The sequence below is a fragment of the Pongo abelii genome, chromosome 16 (genome assembly GCF_028885655.2).
Source record: "Pongo abelii isolate AG06213 chromosome 16, NHGRI_mPonAbe1-v2.0_pri, whole genome shotgun sequence".
NCBI classification, from domain to species: domain Eukaryota; kingdom Metazoa; phylum Chordata; class Mammalia; order Primates; family Hominidae; genus Pongo; species Pongo abelii.
The window spans coordinates 17,526,851-17,552,915 of record NC_072001.2 but is presented as its reverse complement, the minus strand read 5'-3'; the positions used below and the strand labels follow the sequence as shown (position 1 = coordinate 17,552,915).

Sequence of the window (26,065 nt, the reverse complement as noted above, 5' to 3'; positions counted from 1 at the left end):
GTTCCAGATCAGCCTGGGCAACATGGTGAAACCGGTCTGTCTTTTTATTTTATTTATTTATTTTATTGGAGGCGGAATGGCCCTCCTGTTGCCCAGGCTGGAGTGCAGTGGTGCGGTCTCGGCTCGCCGTGGCCTCTGCCTCCTGGGTTTGGGTGGTTCTCCTGCCTCAGCCTCCCGAGTGACTGGGATTGCAGGCGTGAGCCACCACGCCTGGCTTTTTTTTTTTTGGTAGAGATGGGGTTTCTGCATGTTGGTCAGCCTGGCCTGGAGCTCCCCACCTCGGGTGGTCTGCCCGCCTTGTCCTCCCGGGGTGCTGGGGTTGCAGGTGTGAGCCACTGCGCCCGGCCCCATTTCTTAAGCAGAAAGCAATAGATAGGCCTTGCGTGGCTCTGGACTGCGGCCGGCCGAGCATAGCCTATCACTTGAGCCTAGGAGTTCCAGACCGGCCTGGGCAACATGGTGAAACCGGTCTCTCTTTTTATTTTATTTACTTATTTTATTTGAGGCGGAATTTCGCTCTTGTTGCTCAGGGTGGAGTGCAGTGGCGGGGTCTCGCCTCGCCGTGGACTTCGCCTCCCTGATTTGGGTGGTTCTTCTGCCTCAGCCTCCCGAGTGGCTGGGATTACAGGCAGGAGTCACCATGCCTGGCTTTTTTTTTCTTTTTTCTTTTTGGTAGATACAGGGTTTCTCCATGTTGGTCGGGCTGGCCAGGAGCTCCCGTCCTCAGGTGATACGCCTGCTTGTGCCTCCCGGTGTGCTGGGATTGCAGGTGTGAGCCACTGCAGCCCGGCCCAATTTATTAACCAGAGAGAATAGATCAGCCTGGCGTGGTGGCTCACGCTTGTAGTCCCAGGACTTTGGACGGCCAAGTGAAGATGATCGCTGGAGCCTATGATTCCCAGACTGGCCTGGGCAACATGGTGAAACCTGGTCCCTTTTTTTTTTTCTTTTTGAGTGGAGTTTTGCTGTTGTTGCCCAGGTTGGTGTGCAGTGGTGCGGTCTCCGCTCGCAGTGGCCTCCACCTCACGGGTTTGGGTGGTTCTCCTGCCTCAGCCTCCCGAGTGGCTGGGATTACAGACAGGTGCCACCATGCTCGCCATTTTTTTTTTTTTTTTTGGTAGAGACGGGGTTTCTGCATGTTGGTTAGGCTGGCCTGTAGGTCCAGACCTCGGGTGATCTGCCCTCCTTGGCCTCCGGGGTGCTGGGATTGCAGGTGTGACCCACTGCACCCGGCCCAGTTTATTAAGCAGAAAGGAATAGATCGGCCTGGCGTGGCTCTGGACTTCAGACAGCCGAGCGTGGCCGATGGCTTGAGCCTAGGAGTCCCAGACCGGCCTGGGCAACATGGTGAAAACGGTCTGTCTTTTTATTTTATTTATTTATTTTATTTGAGGCGGAATGGCCCTCCTGTTGCCCAGGCTGGAGTGCAGTGGCGCGGTCTCGGCTAGCTATGCCCTCCGCCTCCCTGGTTTGGGTGGTTCTCCTGCCTCAGCCTCCCAAGTGACTGGGATTGCAGGCGTGAGCCACCATGCCCGGCTTTTTTTTTTTTTTTTTTTTTTTTCTTTAATACAGACGGGTTTTCTCCATGTTGGTGAGGCTGGTCTCACTCTCCGGACCTCGGGTGATCCACCCGCCTCGGCCTCCCGGGGTGCTAGGATTGCAGGTGTGAGCCACCGCGCCCAGCCCAGTTTATTAACCAGAAGGGAATAGATCGGCCTGGCGTGGTGGCTCACGCTTGTAGTCCCAGGACTTTGGATGGCCGAGTGCAGATGATCGCTTGAGCCTATGAGTTGCAGACTGGCCTGGGCAACATGGTTAAACCTGGTCCCTTTTGTTTGTTTGTTATTGAGTGGAGTTTTGCTCTTGTTGCCCAGGGTGGTGTGCAGTGGCACGGTCTCGGCTCACAGTGGCCTCCGCCTCCCGGGTTTGGGTGGTTCTCCTGCCTCAGCCTCCCTAGTGGCTGGGATTACAGGCAGGAGCCACCATGCCCGGCTTTTTTTTTTTTTTTTTTTTTTGTAGAAACGGGGTTTCTACATGTTGGTCGGCTTTCCTGGAGCTCCCAACCTCACGTGATCCGCCTGCCTTGTCCTCCTGTGGTGCTGGGATTGCAGGTGTGAGCCATGGTGCCTGGCTCAATTTCTTATTCAGAAGGGAATAGATCGGTCTGGCGTGGTGGCTTACGCTTGTAGTCCCAGAACTTTGGACGGCCGAGTGCAGATGATCACTTGAGCCTTTGTGTTCCAGACTGTCCTGGGCAACATGGTGAAACCCTTTTTTTTGTTTGTTTTTGAGTGGAATTTTGCTCTTGTTGCCCAGGGTGGAGTGCAGTGGCATGGTCTCGGTTCGCCGTGGCCTCTGCCTCCCAGGTTTGGGTGGTTCTCCTGTCTCAGCCTCCCGAGTGGCTGCGATTATAGGCAGGAGCCACCATGCCCGGCTTTTTTTTTTTTTTTTTTTTTTTTTTGGTAGAGACGGGGATTCTGCATGTTGGTAAGGCTGACCTGGTGCTTGCGACCTCGGGTGATCTGTTCTCCTTGGCCTTAATAAAGTAGTTTAGAGTCGCTGGTGTTTATATCTGCTTTAGTTCAGAATGAGGAGGCTAGAATTGGTTTGCAAGCAAGTTGAATACTGGCCTTTATTACACAGGAGGCCACCTAAGTACTGTAGCAAGGAGGGCTTTACTTTATGGTACTACTCTTTGGCACAAACATACAAATGTAGTGTTGTTCTGGTTCTCCTAGATTGGTTTGTTGAGTGTGTTTTGTAAGGAGCCTTATTTTGCCCGGTGGTCAATGCCTTGCACATGATGCAAGATCTTGAATTCCAAAGTGATTGAATTCTGTAAGTAATAGGGACCTGTTGTAGATTCTTTGTTAAAAGTTATTTTTCAATTGTGATACAATATACACAATATGCCTTCTTAACCATTTTAAGTGTACACTTCAGTGGTATTAAGTACATTTACATTATTGTGCAAACATCGTCTGGAGAACTCTTTTTCACCTTATGAAACTGAAACTCTGCACAGTAAATGATAACTTCACAGACTCGGGCGGTGGCTCATGCCAGTAATCCCAGCATTTTGGGAGGCTGAAGTGGGAGGATTGCTGGAACCAACGAGTTAAAAACCAGCCTAGGCAACATAGTGAGTCCCTGTCTCTACAAAAGATACCAAAATTAGCTGGGTGTGGTGGCCTGTGCCTGTAGTCCCAGCTACTCAGGAGGTGGAGGTAGGAGGATTCATTGAGCCCAAGAGGTAGAGGCTGCAAGGAGTGTGATTGCACTAGTGCACTCCAGCCTTGGTGACGACAGACTGAGACCCTGTCTCAAAAGAAAAAAAAAACAATTATAATGTCCCATTCTTCCCTCCCCCCTCAACCCTTGGCAACTAGCATTCTTTCAGTCTCTGAATTTAACTGTAGGTACCTCATACAAGTGGAGTCATAGACTGCATTTAAAAAAAATTTCACAACATAATATTTATTATCTTAATCATTTTTAAGTGTACAGTTCACTAGTGTTGGGTGTATTTCACATTGTTGTAAAATACATCTCCAGAACTTTTTCATCTAGCTAATCTGAATTAATGTACTAATTGAATAACAATCCCCCTCCCCCTACCACCAACCCTGATAACCATCATTCTGATTTCTGTCTCTATGAATTTGATTACTCTAGGTAACTCATATAAGTGGAATCATACAATATTTGTCTTTTTGTGACTTATTTCATTTAGCTTAACGTCCTCAAGATTCATCCGTGTTACAGCATATGATTTCCTTTTTGTTTAAGGCTCACTAATATTCCATTGTATGTATATACCACATTTTGTTTATATATTCATCAGATCACAGACACTTGGGTTGCTTTCATGTTTGGCTTTGTGAATAATGCTGCTATGAACATGGGCATACATATATATGTCTTTGAGACTCTGCTTTCATTTTTTGGGGGGTGTATACCCAAAAGTGGAATTGCTGGATAAAATAGCAATTCTATTTTTAATATTTTGAGGACCCGCCATATTGTTTTCCACAGCAGTTGCACTTTTTTTAATTTTTATTTTTTATTTTGAGGTAGGGTCTCTCTCTGTCACTCATGCTGGAGTATAGTGGCATGATCATAGCTCACTGCAGCCTTGAACTCCTGGGCTCTGGTGGTCCTCCTGCCTCCGAGTAGCTAGGACTATAGACATGCACTACCGTTACCTGGCTGTTTAAAAACAATTTTTTTTTTTTGTAGAGATGGGGTCTTGCTGTGTTGCTCAGGGTGACCTCAAACTCTTGGCTTCAAGAGAACCTCCTGCCTCAGCCTACTAAAATGCTGAGATTACAGGAGTGAGCCACCATGCCCAACCACGAGTTTGCATTCCTGCCAACAGTACAGGAAGGTTCCAGTTTGTCTATATCTTCCTCAATGCTTATTTTCTGTTTGTTTTTTAATAGGAGCTATCCTAAGTGAATGTGAGGTGTGTAGATTTTTTTTTTTATCAGAGTCGGGTTTTAGCCCAGCTTATCTGCTAGCCCTTTTTGAGAAATGTATTTGCATGAGGGAGTAAAGCATAAGGCCAGCTAGGAGGTAATTGCATTGACTTAGAGTTGGGGTAATGAGGAACTGGTTCGATTGTGGTGGGACAATGTGATTTTGAGAGGTGATGGAAAAATGGAAATAATTTATTCAAATTTCAGAAACCGAGAGAAATGACATGAAAATGACTTTTACATTTGAATTTGATTGTAATAGAAATGTGGAAGTAAAGGGAAGGAGAGAAAGAATAACTTACTGTTCTTTAGCATTTTAGGTGATGGGAATATTGTTGTGGAAATAAACGCCTGTAAGGGCAGCTTGAAATATGGGAGCATATGACAGCAAGAAAACAGGTCTGGAAACTTGTTTTTGTGAGAGTCAATAAGATGATACAGGTCATAGTATTTCTCTTTGAAACATTTGTTTTCTTTTGAAAAAATAATCTGATAAATTTTTCCTTCTCAATTTTTTACAGCTCTTGCAAGCTTAGGATATGGAAAGAGCTGTGTGTTGTTCAATTGTGCAGCCTGAGTAGCCAAATTGCAGCAGAACAGAACCTGGATAATGATGAAGGATTGAAAATCGCTGCTAAGCATTACCAGGTATGCGGAAAAGTAGTTACTACAATAATGATCGACACTAAATTGGATTAAGTGGAAAATAATTTGCATTTAGGTTTATAGATACTTCTATGCAACAGATGTTTTTTTAAATGAATGCACTTTTAAAATGAATTGATTCTTACTGTTGAAGCCCTTAGATAAACTGTCTATAGACCAGGTCTGTTATTCCTCATTGTTTTATACGCAGCACCTAGCACAGTGCCTGGCACATAATAGAGGCTCAATAATTGTTGGTTGAAGAAATTATGAAATGTCTGAGATTTTGTCTCTGGCATTTAGGGTAAATCCATTTTAAATAAATGACCTAATTAAAAAAAAATTGTACATTATTTTCATATGTTTTCTTAGAGTGAGACACACTTGAAATTTCACTGATGTTACAAAAATAAAGACAAGAAATTGGCAAGAAAATAAAATTTTAACTTTGAGACTTGTGGAGAGGCCATATTTAAATGTGGTCCGACACATAATGTTCGTAAGTTGCCTAATCTATTTTACGTACTAATCATTTACTAATATGGCATGTTATCTTGTGGCAGTTTTTTTTATTTCATTTATTTATTTATTTTGAGACAGAGTGTTGCTCTGTCACCCAGGCTGGAGTGCAGTGGCTCAATCTCGGCTCACTGCAAGCTCCGCCTTCCGGGTTCACACCATTTTCCTGCCTCAGCCTCCTGAGTAGCTAGGACTACAGGCATCCGCCACCTCACCCAGCTAATTTTTTTTGTATTTTTAGTAGAGATGGGGTTTCACCGTGTTAGCCACGATGGTCTTGATCTCCTGACCTCGTGATCAACCCGCCTCGACCTCCCAAAGTGCTGGGATTACAGGCGTGAGCCACCACGCCCTGCCAGCAGTTGTTTATTATTTATTCAGCTTTTTTTTTTTTTTTGGTTAAAAGAACAGTAAATGATTAGTGATAAGTAATATATATAATCATGTTGTCATTTTATATTTCTTTCTAATTTACAAAGTGTTTTCATGTACATTATTTGACTCTCAGATAAACCTTGTGATGTATGTCATATAATGATAATGTCATTCCCATTTTACATACGAGGAGACTAAAGGTCAGAAGTCTTCATAAAGCAGTCCATTTGGGTTTCAGTAGTTCTGATTCCAAATTTCATGTAATTCCAAATGTCCTTCCACTGTTTAACCCCCAAACCTCTCATGAAATTTGCTTGTCTCAGAGGCAGTCTGCTTTTTCCTGTTGTTTATGTTAGGGGAGAGGTGAGTGATGCTATTCTGAGAAAGTAAAAGGAAAATATACCTTAAGCAAATAACATGCTCCAAATTGTGGCTTGCCTTACAGTTTTGAATGGGCATAGATGACAAACATAATGCATACGCTATTTCTTTTTGAGGCTATACATGGCAAATATTTTAAAATGTGAAAACGAGCCGGGTGTGGTGGCTGAGGCCTGTAATCCCAGCACTTTGGGAGGCCGTGGTGTGTGGATCACGAGGTCAGGAGTTCCAGACCAGCCTGGCCAATATGGTGAAACCCTGTCTGTATTAAAAATAGAAAAATTAGCTGTGTGTGGTGGTGGGCACCTGTAGTCTGAGCTACTTGGGAGGCTGAGGCAGGAGAATCGCTTGAACCCAGGAGGCGGAGGTTGCAGTGAGCTGAGATTGTGCCATTGCACTCTAGTCTGGGTGACAAGAGCAAGACTCTGTCTCAAAATAAATAAAATAAAATAGAGTAGTGAAAACGAAGTAAAATGTTATTTAGCTTTTGGTTAACTGTAACTCAGTTAATTGGCATATGAGATTTTAGAAAAGTCATTCTGAATTATGAAAGAAGCATTGCATTCTGTGAGGGTTCACAGCAGGGCACCTGGTATCATGGAAAGATAACTGGTGGTATTAGACCTAGGTCCTTGTCTAGGCTGCTTGCCACCCAGAAGCTTTGTGTTGTTGGGCAAGTTCTTTAACCTCTCTAGTACCTCCAGTTCCTTATCTGTAAATGAGAGACTCAGACTTTGATCCACTAGTTTACTAAACAAGTTCAGTTGTTCATTCCTAGCAGATACTCTGGTCTTATAATACTTAATGACTGCAGAAACATGCTGTTCATTTTAATACATTTGACTTTGAGTTTTCTCTGTGTTGTCTATTTATCTAACTCATGACACCTTTTTTTTTTTCTTTTTTGAGATGGAGTCTTGCTCTGTTGCCCAGGCAGGAGTACAATGGCGTGATCTTGGCTCACTGCAACCTCTGCCTCCTGGGTTCAAGCGATTCTCCTGCCTCAGCCTCCCAAGCAGCTGGGATTACAAGTGTGTGCCACCACGCCCAGCTAATTTTTGTATTTTTAGTAGAGACGGGGTTTCATCATGTTGGCCAGGCTGGTCTTCAACTCCTGACCTCAGGTGATCCACCCACCTCAGCCTCCCAAAGTGCTGGGATTACAGGCGTGAGCCAACGCACCCTGCCAACTCATGACACCTTTAGATCTCAGACTGATTTATTTCTTTTTCTTAGTATAATTTGTTTCATAAAAGCAAAGTTATTTTAGTATTAACAAAATATAATTGAGATGAAAAATCTGATGCGGAACATTTCACTAGCGAGCTCTGAAGGCCAGACAGAAATCACTAGCAATGGGTAGTAATGCTGTTCCTCAGAGGACCAGGTGTATGTACTATTTGGGGTGTCCCCTAACTACTAAACTACTATGGCATGTTTAATTATATTTGAAAGACGAATTTGTTTGGGACCAAAGCAAGAGCATTGCAGTACTAAAAATATTTTAATGTTTATCCCTGCCTCTATTCTCATATTAATTTTGAGGAAGTGTATCTAAAAATAGCTTAATCAGATTGTTCCATTAGTTTACTTTGTTTTTCCTTGTAATTTACTTTTAATCTTTGTTAAATCTCTTGTTACGCTATAGAGTTTTAGAAAGATAACCTTATTCTCTGTAGGTCAGATGTTTTAGATTGGTTTTTCATAATATAAAAATTTAAATGTATTAACTGTTCACTGAGTTAACATTTGTAATGCCTTTTATGTGTAACAGTAGGAAATTAAGTCTTGCTGAGTTCCTATAGATTTTAAAGAAATTCTTTCTCCCCCCTTAGTTTGCTAATGGTGCCTTTTTACATATTAAAGAGACGGTTTTATCTGCCTTAAATCGAGAGCCTACCGTGGACATATCTCCAGATACTGTTGGGACCCTCAGTCTTATTATGCTGGCACAGGCTCAAGAAGTATTTTTTTTTTAAAGCCACAAGAGGTAACTCCAATTTTTCTTTTCATTGCATGTGAAAAGAAGTGACAAGGCTTTTAAATTAAGAAAGTGGTTAGACTATAATATGTGCAATGTCGAGCTTTCCTTCTTGAACTTGATACATGGATTATGGAAAATTTTCAGCTATCCTTTTCTGAATTTGTAGCACAAATGCACATTTAAGAATGTAGGCTGTGTTTGAAGTCATGAAATGGATCTTTGGTAATTGTCTTTAAACACTCCATTCTGGAATAGTATTTATGTATGTTTTTAACATGTCAAACATTTATTCACAAATATTTATTGGGTACTTACCCTGTGCCAGTCACTGTTCTAGTTTCTGGGTAAACGGAGTTAGAAAACAACCTTACATTTTGGCGACAGGAGAGATGATAAGCAAGAATTAAGTAGACAGGATAATCTCATAAATAATTGCTATAACATTTCAGAAATAATTGCTATCAAAAATAAGAAAGAATTATATGATAGTGGCTGGTGGTATGGTGATGGGATAGGGATGTAGGGGAAGGTGGGCTAATTTTAGATTCATTAGTCAAGAAGGCTTTCTTTCAGGAGGTCCTCTTTAAAGTAGACCTAAATGACAAGAAGGAATGATCCAGGCACAGTCCCTGGCCCTGGGAATGAGGGAAGAAGAATAATTCTTATAAGGCATATAAGTTAGCATGAGAGATTGAAATATGGGCTGAATATATAATATGGGCTGAAATTGAAAATAAGAGGTTAAGTTATCATGTGGAAGAAATAGGAATTGGAATACTTTTTTCTTTTAAAATAACAGCTTATAATGAGATAGAATTTATATACGCTAAAGTTCACCCTTTCTAAGTATACAACATAAGATTTTTAGTATATTTGTAGAGTTTTGATTACCACTATCTTATTTTAGAGCATTACCATCATCCCAAAAAGAAGCTGTGTACCCATTAGCAGTGACTCCTCATTCCCCTTTCCCCCACTGCTGGCAACCACTAATCTATTTTGTCTGTTTTAAATTTTATGCGAAAATGTGATTTCATCAAGAAAGATGTTTTAAGATGTGTGTACAAACTTGTGATCTCAGTGTTTATACTGAGACATGTCAGATTAGCTCATATTTATTTTAATTATAATGGTCAACTTCATATTATATTCCAGATAAAATGAAAGATGCCATCATAGCTAAATTGGCTAATCAGGCTGCAGATTATTTTGGTGATGCTTTCAAACAGTGTCAATACAAAGATACTCTCCCCAAGGTCAGTTATTGTTTTTATAAACACTTGCTTACTTTGCATGTGAAAATATTTAGACTTTTTTGTGTATAAGAAGCAAGTTGAAACTTATAAAGAAATTTGAAGTTTTAATAGGGTTATCTGAAGTATATAGTAGAAATAGTTTTTTTTTATTTAAGATGCATGAACAATTCTTTTATATTTAGGGATGCTTTTGTCCTTACCTTTTACTAAACTTGTTTTTCCAAGTTAGAACTCTTTCTGGAAAATGTTGACCATCTGTTTTCAATACTTTTATCAAATCAAGGCATTGTGTAGTTCTGAATCATTGGTGATTTGGTACAAGCATGTATACTTGAGCATGTTGATTATTCACAGTTTTAATTATTGTCCTGTTTTCTTAAAGATGAGTCTTGAAGTGCAAAAACAGACATAAAGAAAAAAGGAAAAGAAAACTTAACAAATTCATCTGATACTTTGATTAGAATTCAGTTTTGGCAACAGGGATAAAAAATTGGGCTGCTAATGGACAGCTAAGGAAAAGCAACCATCTTAAACTACATATCACAGGAAGTATAATGTTTTAATGTGAACCTTTCTGAAGTGACAATTGAAAAGACTATTCAGTGATGATCATTTGTTAATGACAAAGGAAATCACTAGTAAATTTGGAATGATTAATAAAGAAAACTTAAAGATGGAGTGAAATATATGTTTCAACTACTTCCTTCAGAAATGTTCAAGGAATTAGTTTCATCATATGGTATCTGTTACATGATTTTTTTGGTAGGGGAATTTATTGATTTATAAGTCATATTCAGGAATCTTTGTACATTAAAAAATTGCAGACAACTTGGGGGTGAAGTAAAAATGCACATAAGTGCATTAACGGTACTTATTACTCAGAAAATGATCAATAAGGAATTAATGTGACGATTCCTGGGGATTTAAGATACACCAAGAACCTAACAGAAATTTGCCCAGGACTCTTGGGTATTAACAGCCTTCCTCTTAAAAAGAGACTTGGGATCTCCTCTCATGTTTTTTTCCTCTGAAAGACCTCACGTTCAGCTGCACAGTGTTCCGTTACATCCTGTTGGGCCATTAGTTCAGTCCTGTCATGGAGAGAAGAAAGTCACCTACAAAGACTTGGAAGCTACCTCTGCAGCATTGCTGGTACTCCTTGAAAATCTCCTGTTTCAGAACCAAGTTGCTCCAGCCTTACCCTGAGAACTGGCATGAGTGTAGTTTGAAATTTAGATGTCTTTTATTTTTTCCTTTTTACTAATAAAGCTCATAAGGTGTTTTCATATTCTAGTTAAAAACTGAAATGTCTGCAAGTAGTGATCCAGGAAGGTAGGAAATTATTCCCTGGGAGACAGGAAAGCACCCAAGGTAGTAATTCAGTTTTTGATTCTCTTACATTTTGTGTTTAGATAGTGATTGTCTAGACTAATTCCTTGGATTTTCTTAATATCATATACTTCCTAAAAGCAGTGAGGTTACAGGTTAGATTTTGACATTTTGGAAGAGCCACTACTAGTATAATTGCTTTCCTGCTTTATGTCTTTGGATCTTTTAAAATTAAGTTTGCCTGGAATTATTTTCAAAACAAATAGGCAAAATAACAGTTTATCATTATCATTGTTCATATACTTAGTGCATTTGTCTATGATATGTTTTTGAGTATGTGATACTGAAATATTAGTGTATCTATGATAGTAAATCATTTTTATATGGCTAAAATCATCTTTAGTAAGAAACCTCTTAGGATATGAATTTAAGTGAGAATTAACTGTCTTTTTTTTTAAAAACATGATGAAACAGTCATCTATAGAGCAACTTCATGGGTATATGTGAGTAATGATGGTTTAGTTAACTCTACAGGCTGGGTAAGGGCTCATAAGAAAGCTTCTAAAGCCCTGTGCTTGATGTTCCTCTGTGAGTGTCCATTCTACTTCTCTTTCTAATAATGCATGCTTTTCTTTCTTTTTGTAAACAAAATGTTGACTTCACGGATCAATTAAAGAGAATTGTAAAAGCCTAAATTGGCTTCAGTTAACAATTAAAAAAAACCCCTTCAATTGGAAGAAAAAAATTTAATTCATAGATTTCAATCCACACAAAATCATGTCGTCTTCTCTGTTTACACCTAATGACTAACCTTAATCTCTAAGTCATGAATGGGGTGATTGTAATTTCTGTCTTCTTCTCCTCTTTCTTCCTGCATCCCATGTTGTCTGTGGTGGTTTGTGTGGTTGGACTCTCCCCTGGTCAGTATTTTATTTCCAGGAGGTGTTCCCTGTCTTGGCTGCCAAGCATTGTATCATGCAGGCCAGTGCTGAGTGCCATCAGTCTATCCCGGCAAAACAGCACAAGACATTTGGAGAGGAAATTGTAAGGTTACAAGTGAGTCTCTTGGTAATAAATATTTAAGTAACTAACTTGGGTCTCTCTTTTTTTCCCTAGTAAGATTTCCAAGTTTGCCCATAAAAACCTTTCCCATTCATCACCCCATCAGCAGTGACAAGTGATTGTTTTTATCTTTAGACTTTACTGCATGTTTTTTTGAGGTCTCATATTTTATCTAAAAAATTGATGCAAAATTTGCATTCAATTCTCTTTTTTATCCATGTTTATTTTAATGTAAAAATAATTCTAAATTCATTGCCATCTCCAGATTGTTTTTATCTTTAGACTTTACTGCATGTTTTTTTGAGGTCTCATATTTTATCTGAAAAATTCATGCAAAATTTGCATTCAGTTCTCTTTTTTATTCATGTTTATTTTAGTGTAAAAATAATTCTAAATTAATTGCCATGCTCCAGGAGTATGTGTAGTGTTTAACTTGTGGCCTGGTCTTTGTCTAAACTGGGGCATATACTTCCACAACTTGAGGAGGACAGTGGAGAGATGTGTGTGCATATATATATATATATCTTGTGAACAGCCGAGTACCTTCTATGCAGTTGTGTTCATACTGTTGGCATTGGGGTTATCAGAAACTTGCTGTGACATTATGGCACCTGAGGCAACTTGCCAGCAGGAACAAGAGCTGTTTGTACAAGTTGTTTGTGTTTTGAGTATTGGTAGACAGAGGATAGAAAGATGACTTATGGCATTTGAGTTAGGGAAGTTTAAATATGTACTGATTTTTAGAACATACTATGGATGTCTTGGTTTATTTTGTGCTGTTATAGCAGAATACCACAGACTGGGTAATTGATAAAGAACAGAAATTTGTCACAATTTTGAAGGCTGAGAAGTCCAATATCAAGGTGCTGCCACCTGGTGAGGGTCTTTGTGCTGTGTTACCCGTGGTGAAATGTAGAAGGGCAAGAGAGTGCTAGTGAGTGAGAGAGAGCAAGAGGGAGCCGAACTGCTTAATGAAGCCCCTCTCTTGATAACTAGCCCTCTCCCATGATAATGACATTAATCTATTCATGAGGGTGGAGTCCTCTTGACCTCATCACCTCTTATTATGCCCCCACGTCCCAACACTTTGGGATTGGGAACACATGAACTTTGGGGGACACGTTCAGACCATAACAATGGAAATGTTGTTTAGGAGGTTCAGATTAATTAATTAGCCTTTTCGTGGGAAAACATCTCACAGTGACCAAATCAGAGAAAGACTTTTTTTAAAAAAAGTCAAACCCAGATTTGTCTGGGGCTTCACTTTGATTACAGTAACTTAGATTCATATATAAAAATGATGCTGAACAAGGAATTTGTGGGAAGGATTCTTTTTTTAAGGCTAGCATATTTAAATTATAAGTTTAGTTTCTTTATTTTCTGGTTTCTGGGACTATTAGATTTAAATAAGCCCATATTTAGTCTCTATAAATCAGTCAGAGAAAGAACTCCTTTTGAAATTTAATCTCATTTCTAAGTACCCCTGAAAAAGGAAACTATTTCAAATTCACACAGTGGGAGGGAGGTAAAAACTTTTCCTCAGTTATAGACACATAGATTTTGCAGCTTTAGTTTTACAGCTTTAGTTAAAGGTTAAAGTTAAGACAGATGAGTGTGATGGCACCTGCCTGTAGTACAGCTACTTGGGAGGTTGAGGTGGGAGGATCGTTTGAGGCTAGTAGTTTGAGGCCAGCCTGGACAATATAGTGACACCCTTTCTCAAAAAAAAAAAGTTAACACAGAACACACTCACTGATCCATATTTCAAAGGGCAGTTATTCTTTCCAGTAGGCATGAAATATTTTTTAATTGATTTACACTCCCAAGAAGGCAAACAGAACAGACAAGAAGTTGACCAATAAACCATATTGGCTGTAGTTTGTCACTCAGTAGAGTATAATCCCCCATGATGCTGACAGAGATCTTAGGAGGTCACACTCTTAAACCAACTTTCTAGTTATGGCTACTAGCAAAGAGAAATAACTTATTGGTCCTGTGCAAACCAGAAATGAAAATAAAGTCACAATCAGGAGAATCAAAACAATAGATAAAATGGCAGCAAAGGTAAAATTACTGCTTGGAATCACTTCTGGGGCCAAGAAAAGTTGTACCTGTTGCACTTCTTGAACAGTGCAGTTTATGTGGCCCCAGAAGATGGATCTTCTTGGTCATCTTGGTGGATCTTCAAAGATGGTGAAATACAATTTTCAAAAAGATATAGAAAAACACACACACATACACAGATATAAAAACATGACTCACATAGAATGACTACATGTCAAAGATTTATTTGACTCATTAATGAGGGACCTAGCAAGATTGTAAATCTGATTTTGTACAAGTATTGTTATCTTAGTTATGATACTAGGTTGTAGGTATTAAGGAGATTGTCCTTATAGAATACTTGCTGATGTGTTTAGGGATGAGGGCTCATCACATCTAACTTCAGTTTAAGATAGTCCTGCAATAAAAGAAAAAAAGGTACGTGATTTTGTGTTTGTATGGGAAAGAAATAGATAAAGCAAATGTGGCAAAATGGTAATTGTTGAACCTAGATAATTATTTTGTGAGCTTGAAATTTTTCAAAATTGGGAAAATAGGTATATATAAGGTTATATAGTTCAATTCCTGTTCCTCTTTTTCCCTCTATCCTGTTCCCCCATCCATTATTCCCACTGCCCCATAGTTAATTTCCATTAATTTCTTGTCTTTTTTTCTTTCTTTGAAATCGAAGCAAATATATACATATACAGCACACACGCATTGCACATTCTCACTTCTCATTCTTACTGAAGTGCTGGTATGCTATTAATATATACAGTGTTGTGTACCTTCTTTTCTCATGTAACAATGTATCCTGGAGATCTCTTCATCTTAATTCAGCAATAGGGAGACCATCCTTAGAGCTGCATTGTACTTCACTGTGTGAGCCACAGTTTATTGCTGTCTCCTATTGCTAGATACTTGAATGTTTCCAAGATTCACTATTATAAACAATGCTACAGTAAAAAATCATGTACACAAGTTATCTTGTACTTCAGCAGGTGTCTTAGCTTAGGCTGCCATAAGAACACCATAGACTGGGTGGTTTAAACAACAGAAATTTATTTTCTGATAGTTCTGGAGCCTGGAAATCCAAGGTCAGGGTGCCAGTATGGTCATGTTCTGGTGAGATTTACAGATGGCCTTTTCTCTGTATCCTCATATGGTGAACAGCAAGAGCAAGCCCTCTGGTGTCTCTTCTTGCAAGGGAACTAATGCCCTGTGAGGCCCCACCTCCATGACCTCATCTAAACCCCATTATTTTCCAAAGGTCCCATGTTCAAATACCATCACATTAGGAGTTAGGGCTTCAAAATACGAAATTTGGGGAGCACGGTCCCTTACATAGCAGCAGGTATATCTTAAATAATTTAATAGAAATGGGATTACCCACAGCAAAATATAAATACATCTGTAATTTGTTATATATTTAGATTGTTGATCCACTTGGAATTTATCCTGATGTGTGGTGCTAGGTATGGATCCAGTTTTAAAGTCTTCTTCCAAATGGCTAGCCAGTTGTCCCCAAACCATTTATTATAATAGCCTTGTTTACCTCACTGATCTGAGATTCTGACTTTATCACACATTAGATTCATGGTATATATTGGGATCTATTTCTGCTTTTATTGTTTCATTGACTTGTTTATCTGCTCATACTCCAGTTCCATATCATTTTAGTTATACTTTAGACTGTTTTAATGTCTGATAGGTATTATCTCTCGTTTTTTGAATTTTCCTGCCTGTCCTTGCTTGTTTCCTGAATTTTGTCATTTTCTGGATTTTCCTGACTATTCTTGCATATGTTTCTTCATATGAATTTTCTTTCATTTAACTATGACGGAAAATATATATAAAAGTATAGTTGTGTAACTATGATGGTCAAGCATATATAAAAGTATGAATCATTGAATTTCTGTTACCCAACTTAAGTGATTATGAGTATTTCGCTATTTTGTGTTTTAGCTATTTCTCCTTTCCTCCTTATTTTTTTGGAGTATTTTACAACTATCTCATGTATCATTTCATTCTTAAGTTTTTTAGCCTGTGTCTCTAAGAGATAAAGATTTAAAAAAATTAAAGAACAAAAATTTTAAAAATGAAGAAATTTTGCTAGATGGGTCATTATCCCAATCTAGCAAAATTAATATTAATATGAATTAGTAGTTAATAGTCATAATCCAGTATTATCTACATGTAGTTTAGTTCTCCCTGATTTTTTTCTCAGGGGTCTTGGTTTGTTCAAATCAGGATCCACACAAAGTCCTCACTTTGCATTTGATTGATATGCCCTCTAAATCTTTAATTTGTAACAGCCTCCTCCTTCCCAACTTCTGTGTTGAGTTTTCTTCACTTTTTCTTGTTCTGTATGTTTTTTACTATGATTTCTGTGATGTCTGTTTTCCCTTTTGCTCCTTGTATAAATGTCTCAGTCTTGCTTTCTTAAATACATTTATATTTTTCTTTACTTTTGTGAGTTCTGTCACTTCCTGTTTCATATTCTTTTGCTATTTGGCTATCACTCGCTCTGGTTTGGGCCATCCAGTCCTCTGTTCTTTTGGTACTGTCATTGTGTTCTTAAGTGTTTTAGTTTAGTTTAGTTTAGTTTTTAGCATGCTGTTTTCATCTACTTTGCGGCACTATTTCTTTGGTGAGCTTTCATCATCTACTGGAAAGATGTACTGCTTGTTTTCAGTTTTTTCCTTACTTTTTTTTGTATTGAGAGATGAGTTGCCTTTTCAGTTACTTATGTTTGAATGAGATTGATTTTGCTGGAGGTTCCTGTGTGGGGAAATGGGCAGGGTTAGCTTTACAAGCATCATTGCGTTAAGGGCTCCCTCCTGAGGTCCACTTCTCTGGCTCTTAAAGCCTACCCTGGATTAGGAAGAATCCCACTACCTCTGTACCTGTGCTTCCCTGAGTTCCTCACAGCCTTTGCATTTCAAGTTGATGCATCTACTTTTCGGGTTTATATTTTGCTGGCATTTTCTGAGTGCTTATGCCCTTTCTTCTCCCTCCCTACTTTTCTGTTGTCTCTTTCTGCTTCCCCTAGAAACCCTGTCTTTTTAGTTAATCTGTCTACTTCTCTTTCTCAGCAGCTCTCTTGGGATGAGGCCCCTCAGCATCACATTTTTTTCTGTGGTCCCCTGGTGGCATGAGAGGGGCCAGTTGGCTTTGCCTTTACCATCACCTGGCAAGGTTTTCTCATCCTGTTTTGTTGTTTTCAGATTTGCTGAAAGTAGTTTGAACTTAGGGTGGCAGCCTTAGCCCTTCCCTGTCTTCCCCTCTGTGTATAGAGCACCTGCGGTTCTGGTACTGGTGTTTGCTATTTGGGGGAGGGTTCAACCACATTTACAAATCAAATTTGATTTACAAATTTAAAAAGTGATTTAAATTTGTGCAATTTCCCATTTCCTAGTTTACACTGAAGGGTAGCTTTTGTTTTGTTTTGGTTATCTTTCTCTAAGCATGTTACCAGCTTTGGAGGTTAAGATTTGTATCATGTTAAGGAACTATAATGTCTATTTTACTAAGATTTTAAAAAATCAAGAATATTGAATTTTATCAAATACTTTTTCAATATCTATGGAGAAATTTGATTTTTTAACTTATTATTTTGGAGAATTATATAAGTAGATTTTCTAGTATTAAACCATTTTTGTATTCTTGTAATGTTGGTGTTTTAGACTTGCCTTATCTCTTCATCTGGTCATTTTATAGATGTAGATGCTTTCTATATGCCTGAGAATATAATATATTCTCTATTTGTGGAGTCTAGTGTTCTCTATGTCTGGTAAACCAAACTTGTTAATTGTGTTGCTCAAATCTTCTGTAATCTTACACTTTTTAAAAATCTGGCCCAGCCATTGCTGAGACAGAGATGTTAAAATCTTCCACTTTGATTATGGGTAAATGTATCAATTTCTCATTATAATTGTTGATGTAGATACTATTACATGCAAAATATAAGAAATTTTACATCTTTCTGGCAAACTGGCAAATATTAAAAGATCATGTGTTATATTTATCCCTAATAATGCTTTTGGCCTTATTGTCTATTTTATATGGTGTCACTATACCTAATACCACCTAAATTTGTATGTGGCTTATGTTCATTTTTTATAAGGCCAAACTTAAAAAAAAATTTCTTACTGATGTTGACATGTTGTTCACTTCCTGTGTTGTTGGATAATTTTTTTCAGATCCACCGTTTCACTGAGAGTTAGGCCCTTTGAGGTTCCTGCCTTCATGTGAAGGAGTGAAAGAGGTGCATCTCAATTCTCTGTGTTGTGTGGTTTCAAGACCCTTGTTTCAGGTCTCCATGAGGGCCTTTAATAAGTTTTAACTGCTAATTTTTTGGATATAGAAATAACCCAGCAGCCAGACAGGGCACAGTGGCTCATGCCTGTAATCCCAGCACTTTGGGAAGCTGAGTTGGGCAGATCACTTAAGATCAGGAGTTGGAGACTGGCCTGGCCAATATGATGAAACCCGATTTCTACCAAAACATACAAAAATTAGCTTGGCGTGGGGGTGCACGCCTGTAATTCCAGCTTCTTGGAAGGCTGAAGTGGGAGAGTTGCTTGAACCTGGGAGGTGGAGGTCACAGTGAGCCGAGATCGTGCCACTGTGCTCCAGCTTGGGTGTCACAGAGTGAGACTCTGTCTGAAAAAAAGAAAGAAAAAAAGAAAGAACCCAACAGCCAGCTTTCTTCAATGTCAGTTTATACTGATTGGCTCATGGATTTCTTTTATTATCTTGATAATTTGCCTGTGTGTTTATAGGGATAGCTGTTGGTATTATCCTTCAGTTTTCAGGTATTTCGTGATCGGAGAATTTCCAGGTAATCCTGTCAGCCACGTTGCTGGAAATGCAGGTCTTCGAATTAAAGATTTTTTTGTTGAAACCAATGCTTAAATATTTGGTGGGGAAAGAGAAAGAAAATCATCTCCCTCTTTTTTTGTTGTTGTTGTTGACATTTTTCTTTTTAGCGTGCAGCAGAACTGATTAAAACAGTGGCATCTCGCTATGATGAATATGTTAATGTGAAGGATTTTTCTGACAAAATCAATTGTGCCCTTACTGCAGCAAAGAAGGATAATGACTTCATTTATCGTGATCGAGTTCCAGACCTTAAAGATCTAGATCCTATTGGCAAAGCCACACTTGTGAAATCTACCCCAGTCAATGTACCCATCAGTCAGAAATTTACTGGTATATCAGTTATTCAGACACACTTTAATCTCATTTTTCTCTAGTTTACTGTGTTTTCCTAGCTAAAAATCACATAATTGCTGTTGTATGCTTTGAATATAATTTGTATTCATGTTGTTTAAGATGAATATGAGAATAAATATTGTATTGTGTCAGTGCAATGTTAAGATGGAAAGTAAACAATAATAAAGCATATGTAAAGTATACAATCGTTAGAAGACTTGAAACTGTGTGTTTGATTAACACTGTAGCACTTGTCATTTTGTTAACATTTGTTATTTAAGACGCTGCCATTAAAAATAAAGAAATATGGCCGGATGTGGTGGCTCACACCTGTAATCCTAGCACTTTGGGAGGCTGAGATGGGTAGATTGCTTGAGCTCAGGAGTTAGAGACCAGCCTGTGCAACTGGCGAAACCCTGTCTCTACCAAAAAAAAAAAAAAAAATTAACTGGGCGTGATGGTGCATGCCTGTGGCTTTAGCTACTCTGGAGGCTGAGGTGGGAGGCTCGCTTGAGCCCAAGAGGTGGAGGTTGCAGTGAGCTGAGACCGTGCCACCATACTCCAGCCTGGGTGACAGAGTGAGATCTTTTCTCAAAAATAAATAAATAAATAAATAAATTAATTAATTAATTAAATGTAAAAATAAACCACAAAAATATTTCTTTTTTTTTCTTTTTTTTTTTTGAGACGGAGTCTCACTCTTGTTGCCCAGGCTAGAATGCAGTGGTGCTATCTCCCTCACTGCAACCTCTGCCTCCCGGGTTCAAGTGATTCTCCTGCCTCAGCCTCCCAAGTAGCTGGGACTACAGGTGCCCGCCACCACGCCCAGCTAATTTTGTATTTTTAGTAGAGACGGGGTTTCTCCATGTTGGTCAGGCTGGCCTGGAACTCCCGACCTCAGGTGATCCACCTGCCTCGGCGTCCCAAAGTGCTGGGATTACAGGCATGAGCCACCATGCCCGGCCTATTTCTTTAAACATGTAAACTTCTGGAGTGGTATTTGTATGAGATAAATAAATGTTATTATATTGTAGATGTATACAAATGTATACAACAGATGGTAGCCTCTAGCTGAGATCCCAAGGAGAATATTCTGTTACTGAGAAAGGGTGATTATATGTTTATTTAGCAAACACAAAGAGTTTACCATGTGCCAGGCACTCTTTAAGCACTTTACAAATATTAGCTCATTAGTTTTCACAAGTGCCCTGAGATGGGTACTGTTATTATCCCTATTTGATGAGGATACTGATGCACAGAGTGGTTAAGTAATTTCCTCAAGGTCACATAGCTAGGAAGTGTTGGAGCCAGAAATGGAATCCTGCTGCCGTGACCCATTCAGTCAATTTTTTTTTTTTTTTGAGACCGAGTCTTGCTCTGTTGCCCAGGCTGTGGTGCAGCGGTGCAATCTCAGCTCACTGCAACCTCCGCCTCCTGGGTTCAGACGATTCTCCTGCCTCAGCCTCCCCAGTAGCTGAGACTACAGGCTCCTACCATTACACCAGCTAATTTTTGTATTTTTAGTAGAGATGGGGTTTCGCCAAGTTGGCCAGACTGGTCTTGAACTCCTGACCTCAGGTGAGCCACCTGCCTCAGCCTCCCAAAGTGCTGGGATTACAGACCTTAGCCACTGCTCCCGGCCCCTCATTCAGTTTAATCAACAAATGAACAGCGTCACTGAAGATCCCTCAGACTCAGTGATGAACACATCTGAAAAAGTTAAAGAAAATTAAGTTCAAAGAAGAAACTTTTCATTGTCACCATTGTCCGTGAATGTAGTGATCTAAAAATTCTCTTTATCATTGTGCTTTAAATAGTGATTTCATTTTGATCTTTAAATGTCAATAGACTATTGATATTTTGATCTTTAAATATCAAATATGTATGGACTATGTGAATATTGGAAAGAAAATATGAACAGTCACTTTTACAGTTTGGGTTTTTGTCTTAAAATTTTGTTGTAATTTCTCTTCCTAATTTTAGATCTGTTTGAGAAGATGGTTCCCTTGTCAGTGCAGCAGTCTTTGGCTGCCTGTAATCAGAGGAAAGCCGATTTGGTAACAGATCAATTGCTCAGATGAGAGAAGCCACCACTTTGGCAAATGGGTAGGTAGAGCTTAATTTTAGAGCCTAAAGTTTTCTGTTTGGTTGTTCTTTAGTTTATGAACATTTTAGTTTCTGAGCTTAGAGCTAAATGTCAAGAGTATATAAAATAGAAAATGTAGACACACACTTACAACTATTTTTGGTGGACACTGTATTTATGAAGCTTTAGCAAATATAGTTGGAAGAAATTATAGAAACAAGGTGAGGATATTTGACTAAAAATTTGTATTTTAAGAGATATTTATTTGGGGGAAATGAGAAGTAGAAATGAACTCAGATACATGGTACGTTTAGTGTTCTGAACCGATTTTTGTTTCTGATGGATTGAATACTAAGAAAATAATTCATTGGTTTAAAAAAATTGTAGGTATATTTTGCACACACAAAATACGCCTATTCTAAGTACACAGTTCAATTATTATATGTATATGTGTGTGTATGTGTGTATATATATATTTTTGTTTTGTTTTGTTTTGTTTTGTTTTTTGGGACAGGGTCTTATTGTCACCAGGCTGGAGTGCAGTGGTGTAAACATTAAACATGGCTCACTGCAGTCTCAACCTTCTGGGCTCAGGTGATCCTCCTGCCTCAGCCTCCTGTGTAGCTGAGGCCACAGGTGCAAGCCACCACACTTGGCTAATTTTTTGATTTTTTTAAAGAGACGAGATCTCACTTTGTTGTCCAGGCTGGTCTTGAACTCCTGGGCTCCTGGTCTTGAACTCCTGGGCTCAAGTGATCCTCCTGCCTTGACCTCCCAAAGTGCTGGGATTACAGGCATGAGCCACCGTGCCTGGCCATTTAGTTAGTTTTGATAAATGTGTGTACCCATGTAACCGGCACTATGATTAAGATAGAGAACATTACTGTTACCCTGAAAAAATTGTCTCATGCCCCTTTCCCAGTCCTTCCTCTTCTGGCCCCTGGCCACTATTGATCTGCTCCCTGTCTTAAATTTTGTTTTACTTTTTATACAGTTTAAAATACGTGTAATCATTCTAGCATATACATATACAGTACTTACAGTATGTACAGTATACACTTAGAATGTGTTTTGCTTTTTTTCACTTAGCTACTGTTTTTGAGATTCATCTATGTTATGTGTATCAATTTGAGTCTTTTCTATGGCTGAGCAGTATTCCATTTTATGGTTATAGAGCAGTTTGTTAACTCTTTCACCTGTTAATGGACATTTCAGTTTCTATGAACATTCACATATAAATCTTCGTGTGGACATATTTTAGTTCTCTTGGGTAAATACTTAGGAGTGGAATTGTTAGGTTGTGTGGTTAGCGTATTTAATTTTATACGAAATTGCCAGGTTGTTTTCCAAAGCGGTTGTTCCATTTTATATCCTATCTGCACTGTTTCAGAAATACAGTTGTTCTGCATCCTCACCAATACTTGGTACTGTCAGTCTTTTTAGTTTTAGCTACTTTAGTGTGTGTGTAGCAGAATCTCACTGTGATTTAATTTGCATTCTCCTAATTACTAATGATACTGAACAGCTTTTCATGTGCTTACTAGCCATTCATATCTTTTCTGTAAAGTGTCTATTGGAATCTTTTTCTCAGTTTCTAAAACTGAGTTTTTCTTAATATTTAAAAAGTTCTTTACATATTCTGGATGCAAGTGCTTTGTCAGATACATATAATTGAGAATATAGTTGACCCTGAACAACATAGGGGTTATGGGTGCTGACCCCCCTGCACAGTCAAATCTGCATATAACTTCTGAGTCCCCAAAACTTAAGTACTAATAGCCTGCTGTTGACCAGAAGCCTTACCGATAACATAAACAGTCAATTAACATATATTTTGTATATGTATTCTATAGTATATTCTTATAATAAATAAGCTAGAGAAAAAATGCTATTAAGAAAATCATAAGGAAGAGAAAATATATTTACTATGATTAAATGGAAGTGGATCATCATAAAGGTCTTCGTCCTTGTCTATTTCATGTTTGAGTAGGCTGAGGAAGAGGAGGAAGGAGGCTTGGTCTTGCTGTCTTGGAGCTGGCGGAGGTGAAAGAGGTGAAAGTCCACATAAACATGGACTCACATAGTTCAAATCTGTGCTGTTCAAGGGCCAGCTGTATTTCTCTCGTAGTTGGCTTGCCTTTTCAAGTTTTCAGTTTTGATTAATGCATGGATTTTACCATCATTTTTCTTTAACAAGAGAGGAATGTAAGTTTACTCTAGCATATGATAAACAGGCAGTCTGAGATTTTACAGAGCTTGTTTTCTGAGGAGTTCATTGTATTACATCATTTCATTTGCCTTTTTGTCTTTACATAGTGGGTAGGGATATTGACCTCCCTTCCACATCATGTAAATGAAATAACTGAGGAATTGTTATTGTGCTACAAAACTGAGAACAGATGAAGATTCTGTAATGAATACTTAGATCATCTATTTTTGTTGACATTTTGCCTAGGTGATGTGAAATTATAACTACTGATTCTGTTGAAGGAGAGCAAAAAAGAAAAACATAACTATTTTGTGTATTGTTTCTGACTTGTTAGAGATGCTATAACAATCAAAAGTATAAAAGACTGCTTTTTTAGGATAGAATTTTTGACTTTTAATTACTTAGACTGAAAGAAGTTTGAACTGTAAGCCAACGATACCTAATATATTTTAATGCGGTCATAGTTTTTCTTATTTTTTGGCTTTTTTTTTTTTTCGAGATGGAGTCTCACTCTGTTGCCCAGGCTGGAGTGCAGTGGTGAGATCTCGGCTCACTGCAACCTTCGCCTCCCAGCTTCAGGTGATTCTTGTGCCTCAGCCTCCCAAGTAGCTGGGATTATAGGTGCTCACCACTACGCCTGACTAATTTTTGTATTTTTAGTGGACATGGGGTTTCACCATGTTGGTCAGGCTGGTCTCGAATTCCTGACCTCAGGTGATCCCCCTGCCTTGGCCTCCCAAAGTGCTGGGATTACAGGTGTGAGCCACTGCACCAGCCTATTTTTTGGCTTTTAATTCTGAATTGTGAACTTAATTTTTTAATGATTTTGGTTTAATTTTATCAATCACTGATTTTTTTGTTTTTCTGTTAATCTTTGCTATGTTTTTCATTGATAGGGCTTATCCAGTTTTTCTGGGTGCTAACTCCATTGCTGTTGATTTGGTTATAGAAGATTAAATTAAATAAAGTAAATATTGATGAGGAGTTAAATTGTTTTAGACTTCAATATAACATAGTATCTCATTTTTTCAGGGTGCTAGCTTCCCTTAATCTTCCAGCAGCAATTGAAGATGTGTCTGGAGACACTGTACCTCAGTCTATATTGACTAAATCCAGATCTGTGATTGAACAGGGAGACATCCAGACTGTTGATCAGTTGATTAAAGAACTGCCTGAATTACTGCAACGAAATAGAGAAATCCTAGATGAGGTATGTTTTATAAGATTTGCTTTTCAAGTATAAACACTGTGAACCCTTGATGTCCAGCAGGGATTGGGACTGGACACTTCCTCATGCTAGTGTTCACGGTGTAGTTAGTATTCATCACTTTGGTGAATTTACTGTGGCCCAGAGCCTTCTCTTTAGCATAAGAGAAATTCTGGTTGAGTGAGAATGGGTTTCATTCTTATCTTAAGGGTAAGTGAGTACACATTAATGAAACTCAGATGAGCACTGTGTAAAACTAGTATACTATGAGAAATCAACTATCATACAAACTGTTCAGTCTTTGTAATTATTGATTTATTTGATACATAGCATGTAGCAAGATTTTTCTTTTTAATTTAATTTGTCTTAACCTGGAAGGTTAAACCCTTTAATTTATCCCTAATTTCTTAAAATATATTAAATATATTTATTTTATATTTTTTATCTTATAATTCCAATATCTGTAGTTTTTGTGAGTTTGATTCTACGATTTGTAATTTTTGCTGATTCTTGGTTATGGTGGCTTGTTTTCTGTTGTGTTCAGTTTTTTTGTTACTGTTTTTTAAAACTTTAAAAAATAGTTTCAGATTTACAGAGACTTTGCAAATTTAGTGTAGAAAGTTCCTGTATATTTTTCACCTAGCTTCCCTGAAAGTTAAAATCTTATGCGGTCATGGCACATTTGTTAAAACTAGGAAATTGACATTGGTACAGTATTATTACTCAGATTTTACCAGTTACTCCACCAATGTTCCTCCTTCTGTTCCAAGAACCAGTACAGAATACTGAATTGCATTTAGTGTTCAGTGAGTTTTGATTGTGCATTCATATTTCCTGTAATTTATTGGTGGGAATTCATTGAGATCTGGGTTTAAGGTGAATTCTAGAAAGAATTTGTGTTTGCTTCTGCCATAAAAAGGCATTATATACCTGGCACCTCCTCAAACTTTAGAGGTTTTTTCCTTTCTTTTATAATCTTTTAATTATAGTAGTAATTTATCTTAGGACTTTGTGTCACACAGATAGTGTGGTTTCTAGTCCCAAGTTCAGGCTTTTGATCAGGAATCTCAGATAATACTTCCTTTTTTTTTTTTTTTCTTTGTTCTTTACAGCCAAGATCCAGACAGGCATGTTTTCTTCTGTAGGGCAGTTTTCTGTTTTAACTTGAGAATCACCTATTTGGAAGTATACCAGTTTGAGGGTGGAGAGTGCTTTTGATCTGACCTCTCACCTTTTATTGTCCCTACCTATGTTTCTTGTTGAATTTTCTAAAT

At 38.4% G+C, this 26,065-nt stretch overlaps 1 protein-coding gene across 1 annotated transcript in view; it reads left to right on the top strand.

The window, feature by feature from the left end:
* The window catches only part of LOC112131881 (programmed cell death 6-interacting protein-like), an 81,986-nt gene that overhangs the window by 47,171 nt on the left and 8,750 nt on the right, over positions 1-26,065 (top strand). The window contains 10 exon segments of the mRNA XM_063716335.1: positions 5,000-5,047; positions 5,050-5,126; positions 8,234-8,365; positions 8,367-8,388; positions 9,538-9,638; positions 11,907-12,023; positions 19,064-19,286; positions 21,273-21,344; positions 21,347-21,395; positions 24,617-24,794. Of these exon segments, the coding sequence (XP_063572405.1) occupies positions 5,000-5,047; positions 5,050-5,126; positions 8,234-8,365; positions 8,367-8,388; positions 9,538-9,638; positions 11,907-12,023; positions 19,064-19,286; positions 21,273-21,344; positions 21,347-21,395; positions 24,617-24,794 (1,019 nt within the window).